The sequence below is a fragment of the Oenanthe melanoleuca genome, chromosome 6 (genome assembly GCF_029582105.1).
Source record: "Oenanthe melanoleuca isolate GR-GAL-2019-014 chromosome 6, OMel1.0, whole genome shotgun sequence".
Taxonomy (NCBI): domain Eukaryota; kingdom Metazoa; phylum Chordata; class Aves; order Passeriformes; family Muscicapidae; genus Oenanthe; species Oenanthe melanoleuca.
Genome location: NC_079340.1, coordinates 34,762,195 through 34,770,958, shown reverse-complemented (window position 1 = coordinate 34,770,958; position 8,764 = coordinate 34,762,195). Strand labels below are relative to the sequence as shown.

The window sequence follows — 8,764 nt, the reverse complement described above, 5'->3', positions numbered from 1 at the left end:
ATTTAAATAGAAAAATTTAATCCCTGGGAGCCTGAAATTTTCCACTGCTGCACCAGACATATAGTTTTTTCTTCTTTTTATATCTACTATATAGGGTCCCTAATCAGCACCCCACCCACCAGGGGGGAATTAAGCCTTTTTTTTTTTTTTTTTTTTTTTTTTTGGCAACTAAGGACAGCACAGAAAACAGAGGCATTGTGTCATTGGATACTTACTTATAATTTCCTATCTTCCATTCTATATAAAACTCACCCACTCCTCAGCAGATTAACTGCTTCAGTGATTTGATTATAACTGCTTTCTAGGAACAAGTAATTAAACTTAAATAAAAAACAGATTGATTTAAGATTTTATTCAGAGAATTGATAATGGAAAATAATTTAATAATACAAGTTGTGTGATCATGATCAATTTCTGAACAAAGAGAATAAGATGCATACCGTCTATAATTAATACTTCAGTTTGTCCAAATCTCTTTGCAGCCTAGAACTTTTGTTTCTCCTTTCATTGCTCTTTATGTGCATTCATGGCTCTACATTAGTATGAAGCTTGGGAATAAATGGAATCCATATGTCTAGTCTCCTCAGGGTCATACATGAATTCCACGGTATGTAATAAGAAGGGACAGCACCTACAGTACAAATAATGAAGTTAGCCTTAAGCTGCCTTAGGATAGAATAGAAAGAAAGAAGCAACAGGTGAGAAAATGTTACGGAAAACAATTTTTTTATTCTCTTACGTATTAAAAAAGCACACTACAACAAAGCTCTCTGAGGACAAACATGTAACACATGAAATTAGATGTTTGAACCTGCAAACCAGAATGCAAAAGAATCAGAAAGTAATTATAATAAAAAAGCATATGGAGCAAACCAATGGCTCCTTTGACATCTGTGTAATTCTGATTAGAGAGTATTTGGTCTGAGTTATTTCTCATTCTCCCTAGACTTGCCTTGCCTGTAGGGGGACTGGAATCAGGCATGCTATCTAGTACCTCATCTATTCAAGGAAAATAAAAGAAATCCTACAGAAGGCAACTGGACTGTAAAGTAATCTCCATGGTGCACTTTCTTTCAACCATTTACAGTATGTGTTCAGTTTTTAACGTTTTTACTATGTGGGTTAACATGACTACCTTAGTCTCTCATTTGTACAGACAGGTGACTTTGGTGACTGTAAAGGACACAGACCCTTCAGCAAAAGCTACCAGCAATTTGCCACTGGTTTCTATTTTATAAAGTATCAGGAGATCATAATTGTTGCTGAGTAACATCTGGGAGGACAAATACCTTACTTCTTAAGTTTCTAGATTTGAATATCAGTCATTGTATATTGGGTTACAGTTTTAAAAAAGTCAAAAAGCTTAGTGAGGTGATATATGACCATCGCCCAAATATATAATTTTTTTTGTCAGTTTCTTGATTTAATTCCTTTCAGTTAATTTAAAAATTAATTAAAATTATTGGTTTTAGCTTGGTCTTGCTTGTTTTTTTTCTATGTTTTCCTGATCATTTGGCCATGGCATAATTAGTAGATTTTGATAGTCACGAATCATGTGACCACTCTTCATTATAGAGCAGCCAGTGATTTTCCATTGAAATTGGAGATAATATAACCAGACTCTTAGCACAGTGGCAGAGATTGAAATATTATAGTTTATGACAAACATTTTCATGAAAGACTTTTGCCCATTGTAACAGAACCATATTACAAACACAGAAGAGAAGACCAGTACACCCTGAATGAGGTCCTGACTGAGGCTTTACAAGGCTCGCTGATGAAGCTCAGAGCACAAGCTAAACACCTTCAGGGTGATCACAGCCCCGGGGCTGTCAGGTGCCAGGCTCGCACACACCCTCTCACCACGGCGGGGGGAAAAGGCTTTGGGTGTGTGTTGGAAAAGCCTCTGGACAGAGGCGCAGTGACTGCCCACCCTCCATGTGCAGAGCAGCCCAGCTGAAGGGCCTTTTCACCCACAGCGCACCCACGTGAAGCACAGCAGAAGGGCTGTCATGGCCTCCAAAGGGCTCCCCAGACCATGCACCAGACCACTGCAGCAAATTCAGAATCTTGCAAGGAACAGTGTCAAACTGGTGCCCTGCACGGGAGGCACTCCCACCTGCCCAAAGTATATTAATGCACTGGATCCCACACGCTTCGGTGGGGCGGTGACAGAGGACCCTCACCACCAAGACCACCAGATGGAAGGGAGCAACGAGACGTCCTTGAGACCCTCAGATGGGTGATGTGCTCCACCTGACCACTATCAGTCTCCCCTGGTACCTCCGCCCCCTACGAACACCCTTCCTTCCTTCCTTCCTTCCTTCCTTCCTTCCTTCCTTCCTTCCTTCCTTCCTTCCTTCCTTCCTTCCTTCCTTCCTTCCTTCCTTCCTTCCTTCCTTCCTTCCTTCCTTCCTTCCTTCCTTCCTTCCTTCCTTCCTTCCTTCCTTCCTTTGCTATTAAATAAAAGGTATCATTTTTTTGGCAACATTTGACCTCTTTGGGCATTAGTCACATTTTTTGAGTGTATTTTGAACCTTCAAAGTTCTTTCTGTTTTATACACAGAGACTTAATTTTCTTTGCTCTTCTGGGTTTAAACCAGATCATAACACCCATGTATTTAATGAGGATGAATAATAAATAGAAAAATTTTAGATATCTATATTATGGTGGTGCCATTTTGGCTATTATCTACATTACAGAAGTCAGTTCAGTCAGTTGAGCTTTCACATACTCATTTGTATATGAGGAGACACTAGTGTTACCTGAGTTTGGGATTTTGCCACCAGACATCCACAAGTGGCTGTAGCCGAGTAAGAGTTACAAAGCTGGGTATAAACATCAGATATAGATATAGATATAGATATAGATATAGATATAGATATAGATATAGATATAGATATAGATATAGATATAGATATAGATATAGATATAGATATAGATATATATAGACGTATGCTAAGCTACAGTAAGCCATTGTTGTTATTATCTAACATGATTACACAAGCAATATATTGCAGTCTGCTTTGGAAATTGACACAGGTTTGCTATAGGGGTTTTTTCCTTGCCTACCTAGTTTCAGATTAGTTTTATTTCTGTTCATTGATATTCATAGAAGCAAGACAGTTACTTGATTTAAATGGGCGCTGTGGCCGGGGAGGGGTTATGTAGCACACGTAGGGACTGAGTCTACCCCTGAATTCTTTAGAGGCCCTGGTACTGGAACAGCCTACTGGTATGGAGTTGCAGTCTTGCTCCAAGAATTGATTCTAGCTCAGTTTAGAATTGAATTTATGTATGTAAACCTTTAAATTGTGTTCATGACCAGAATTATTTCCCTCACAGAATCTGGTATGACCCAGTAGTTGAGGGGCAATGGTGAGGCTCTAAACACTTCCTTTGCTATGTGCTAACGTCAGTGCAGCCAGGCAGCTTTTTTTCTTTTTTACTTTCTCTTTTTCTTTTCTCCCTCACCTGTAATTTCTTCCTGCACTGGCAGATATAATCCCAATGTCCTTGGGCATTCTGTTCTGCTTTAGTCCAAAGGTTCTGCCACTGGTGGTGTATGCTTTATTTCAAAAGGTTTCATGTTAGAAGCTGCCAACACGGCAACACAAATTACTGGCGACAGCATTTCTTAGCACTAGTTTCATGTGCAGGAAGGCATCAGTGGTTGCCTGTGTCAGCCCTTGAGCCCGTGCCCGCTCCGGTGCCGTCCGTTGCCGCGGCGGTTCCCAACAGCTCCCCCGCCCGGGGCTGGGGCCCGGCTCCCTCCCGCTCCCCGCCCGGGACTGCGGCCCGGCTCCCTCCCGCTCCCCGCCCGGGACTGCGGCCCGGCTCCCTCCCGCTCCCCGCCCGGGACTGCGGCCCGGCTCCTTCTCGCTCCCTCCCGCTCCCTCCCGGCTCTCTCCCGGCTCCCTCCCGCTCCCGCCGGGCCCCTCCAGCGAGGCCGAGGGGCGAGAGGGAGGGAGGGAGGAAGGGAGACAGAGGGCAGGGCTGCATGTGTTGTGTGAGCGCTGCCGGGATACGCGCCGGTGCTGTGGGAACGCAAGCGGCCGAGGAGCAGCCTGCGGTGTCCGGCGGGCCCCTCTGGCAGCCGCATCCCTGGGCTGTCCGAGCAGGCGCTCGGACCTTCGGAGCGGCCCCCGGCCCTGGCCGCCATGGAGCTGGCGCTGAGGGAGCTCCTGCAGAGCGCAGGAGGTGAGCGGCCGGCCGGCCCTGCGGCCTCGTCACCGTCTGGAAAGAGAAGTGAAATTAACATCCGACTTCAAACAGGAAAACAGCTTGATCCTAATCTGTTTTCTAAGCTCACTTTCTAGTGTGCTAACCTTCGTGATTTTAAATAGCAAGAGAGTTGTTAATGCTTCATCTTTAAACTATCCCTAACTTCGAACAACACGTGCGTGACAGTATTTTCCTTAAACATTCTTCATTTATTTCTGCAGAGGAGAGACTGGATATCATGCAGCTCATTTGAATTCAAACATGTCAGTACACCTGGAAGCAAAAATCCTTTATTCTTTTTTTTAATTTTTTTTATTTCAGATGTTCAGGCTTTGAAGAATGCTTACAAATTAATCAAATCAGCCACTGAAGGACAGTCTGCACTTGATTCATCTGATAACATCAGCGCCGATTTATATGTTTTATGTGCTGAACAAGCGCTTCAGGTTTGTAATTTAGGTATTTTATCTGTATTAAATAAAAACATGTATATGATGCACTGTATTTACAATTGTTACAGTTTCTACTTTAAAAATCTTAGAAACACATGAGGAAAGTATTACACCGTTCTGGTTTTGGAGAGCAATTGTTTAAACATGTATTTTCCGTTAAAACTCCACCCCTAAATCCTCACTTCTTTATAGTCAGACAGCAAAGTGTGGTTTTTGAAGTTTGTAATCATATCCAAATTAGCAAGGTGTACCATAATATATACAAAAAAAGTCTTCCATTCCTGTTTTTTCGTGTTATGGAAAAGTTAGCATTAAGCATCTTGGTTATGGCTGAAGAAAGTATGTTTGTGAACACCTGTACCAGACAAAAGAACCCTAATAAAAATAACATTCCATTCTAATGATGAAATAGCATTCCATTCTAATGATGAAAGTCTGTTGCTAATTGAAACGAATTCTATAAAATGTGATAGAGGTTTTTAATTTTCAAATATTTGTTAATACTCAATTTATGATCACAAGTAATTGGGTTTTAAGCAGACAGAGTTTGTAGTAAAGGTTTTCCCCCCTCCCCCCAAGCTGCAATCCAGTTAAAATCTGTCTGTGGTCTGAAAATTGAGGTGTAGCACTGACAAATCCTGTCAGCTAATACCACTCCTTAAAAAAACTCGTGAAATTCTGTTAAGAGTTTTGTCTTTATGTCAACAAATCCATTTAAAAAGGAAACTTTTTTGGATACTGTAAGCTTTTCTATGACTGACTGAGGAGTTTTGGTAAATAAAGGAGCTTTTTTTTACATACATTTGGAATGACAAAACTATGCCTTTAGTAAATGATAATGGGCTTATACCACAACTGGTATGCATCCCTATGGAATATTGCTTACATACTGGTATGGAGTTAGATGTTACCCTTGATTAGGCATGCATTTGAAAAAGCTAACAATTCTTAATTATTTGTTGCATTTTTTTTAATATTGAAATTCTGCTTATTTGGGTTTTAGCTGGGATATCTGGAAATTAGCAGTGACTGTCTACAGATGTATTTTAAAGGAAGATTTCCTGTGAGCCAGTTTCTTGGCAGAGCATATTTGTGCCAAGGCCAGTTGCATGCTCCACACTCTACAGATAATTTGGTGAGAAATTATGAAGTTTGCTTTATATTAAGCCTGGATTTGCAAGTTTTTATTCCTAGGTTTTTATGTGTTGCTTTTAGTCATTTAAAATACACAAGGATAAGCAAGACTGTGGGAAAAATGGAAGGAAATATAAAAACAAGTAATTTGTGAGTAAACAAAACTTACCATCTGAATCACAGTAATATTTCAAATATTTTGGAGAAGACAATATTAAAGAATACTTGTAAAAATTTTTCAGGGGGTTGATTGTTTTAAGTCACCCTCTTAACTTTTTTCAGACCAAATTAACTGTTGGAATAATTACTGATTTTTTTTGGGAAACATTTGGTAGGCATCCCTACCTTGGGAAGTGGAGGACTGAAGAGGCCCACAGAGAGGTTATACAGTTCATTTCTGTGGCAGTGTATTTCTAGCACTCACCAGTAACATCTCCAGGTAGTACTTGGATGTGGCTTTTTGTAATGAAAGGTGGTAGCAATTCAGGAGGATACTTCTGCTTCCGTGTGTTGCTTTGAGGTGTTACAATTCCATATATATGAAAAGTAGTTTTTATCTCCTGCTGATTTTAAAAGGGAGTGGGATCTCTTTTATGTATTCAGAAAAGAGATCCTTGTACTGTGATCAGTCAGCTTTCATCATCTGTTAATGGAACCTAGCCCCCAAAAATAGCCTTAACAGATGTTTAGAATCATAGAGTATTCTGAGTTGGAGGGGACTCACAAGGATCATCAAAGTCCAACTCCTGGCTCTGCGCAGGACAAAAATCCCGCCCTGTGCCTGAGAGAGTTGTCCAAATGCTCCTTGAGCTCCGCTGGCCTTGGGGCCATGACCACTCTCCTGGTGAGCCCGTTCAGAGCCCAACCACCCTGTGGGGGAAGTCGAGCTTAAACTCTCCCTGACACCGCTCTAGCAGCTCCCTTGGGTCCTGTCCATGGAGCAGAGCTCGGGGCTGCCCCTCCACTGCCTTGAGGAGGAGGCTGCAGAGTGCAGTGAGGTCTCCCCTCAGACTCCTCCAGGCTGAACAAACCAAGGGACCTCAGCCAATCCTTATATGCTTCCCCACTAGGTCTTCACTACCTTGTAACTAAGAGTTTGTGTTATTTGTGTTCACAAATGCACCTGAGAGATATTTTAGTAGTTTCTTTGAATAATGTGTTTGAATTAACTTTCAAGCTAGAATCTTTTCCTTGTTACATTTTCTGTACTTTCTTTCTTCTATGAGCACATAAGCAGAATAACTGATCAATGGTCACTTTAAAAGTTCATGCATGTTTGAAATGTTCCATGTGTAGTTTTGTTTCTAAATTAATAAACTATTCTGTTATGTTTTGTGAATCTCAATCAAAATTTGCTGTTTTCTTCTTGGCTCTTGCTAACTTCTTAGAAGTTAAAAATACAGTTAAAAGTACAGTCCTGGCTTGGTTCCTTGTGTCATGTGGTATAATGGTCTCTTAAGATACACTTCACATCAGTTGTAAAGTTTTGTCACTGCTGTGTTCCTAGATAATTTGTAAAAGTATGAGTGCGCAACATCTCATGCCAAGTAATCATCATTTATGTAGAATAGACAAATTTGTCCTTATTTTGGTTTCCATCCTAAGGAATCCTTCTTAATTGATTAGGATGCTCGTGTTCTTAAAGGCCAAGTGCAACTTCTCTACTTTAGTACATATTTAATCTCTGGTTTTTTCTTTATCTAGGCAGTTCCCATTTATTGATTAATACCCTTCTTATGCCATCCCAGAGCTCAGTAAGTCAGTCCCAGTTCTCTTGGAGATTTTAGGTTATCTTTTCTAGCATACTGTAGAGACCCTCTCTGGTGTCATCCCGCTTCTGCTCATCCAGCTCCACCTTGGCTTTGCTATTTGCACTGCATCCTTCTTGCACACTTTCAAAAATTCCCTTATGCTATCTCACCCATCTTCTTTACACCCTGCCTTTGGGAATACTGATGAGATCTTCCCTAAGCTGTCTTCTTCAGGCTCAGCAGTCTCAGCTCTCTGTCTTTCCCCACAGGAGAGATGCTTTGGTTCTTTGTTGATCTTTGCAGCCCTGTCTTGGGCCCTCCACAGCATCCGTGTCTCTCTCATACTGAGGAGCAGAACTAGGAACAGTGTTTCTGGGTGTGGCCTCACCAATACTGAGGAGAAGGGAAGGATCATATCCCTCAGCCTGCTGGCCACACTCCTCCTAAGGCATCCCTGGACATTCTCAGCCACCTTTGCAGTAAGGGAATGCTGCTGGCTGGTATTCTTTGACTTGGTGCCCACTGGGATAAGGTTCCTCCTCTGAAGAGCTGGTTCCCAGCTCCTTTAGCGATAAAAAGGGCATGCCTTCCACATCATTCTGTTGACAAATTCCTGTTGGAGCCTTTTTTGAGAAAATAATTCCTTGAGATTTTTAATGGGACAAATGAATATAACTTTTTTCCCCACTGGATTTACTCTTGGACATTTCTAAACTTTTTTTGCTAAAAGCTTAAAAAGTATGCAGCTTTGTAGTTTTGGAGAATTTCAGTCGCGATAATTAATATTTGGTAGAAATGAAGTAAATTCAAAATACAGTCTTAAAATTTGAAATCAGGAAATTATATAAATAGGCTATCAACCAGTTTTTAATTATTCTGTTTCTATAGTAATTACTTTCTATGGCAGTATGTTTTAGTTGAGATTGGTCTGAAAGTAAAATTTATGAAATATGAACATATTGAAATAGGAAAAGAATCTACTGATTTATAAAAGCCATATTCAAATTGCACTAGCTTTTCTTTGTTCTATTCTAGGAAGAGTTTGAAAAGTTTGTGCTGTTTTTTATGAAGGCAATTGATTTTGCAACCCATAACAGAAGGTAGGCCATACTGACAGGATTAACTCTAAATCCCAGGAAATGCTATTGATCTGCCTTTTCAATTCTTTGTCTTGATTTTCATTAGATAGTTGTGATATTATG

The 8,764-nt window shown here is 40.8% G+C and overlaps 1 protein-coding gene across 1 annotated transcript in view; it reads left to right on the top strand.

Annotated features, from left to right (window-relative positions):
• The first annotated feature begins 3,844 nt into the window (after positions 1-3,844).
• CFAP46 (cilia and flagella associated protein 46) overlaps positions 3,845-8,764 on the top strand; it is a 64,195-nt gene continuing 59,275 nt past the window's right edge. Inside the window, exons 1-4 of the mRNA XM_056495662.1 lie at positions 3,845-4,201; positions 4,547-4,671; positions 5,681-5,812; positions 8,598-8,662. Coding sequence (XP_056351637.1) covers positions 4,162-4,201; positions 4,547-4,671; positions 5,681-5,812; positions 8,598-8,662 — 362 coding nt within the window. The 5' untranslated portion in view covers positions 3,845-4,161. The remainder of the gene's footprint in view (positions 4,202-4,546; positions 4,672-5,680; positions 5,813-8,597; positions 8,663-8,764) is intronic.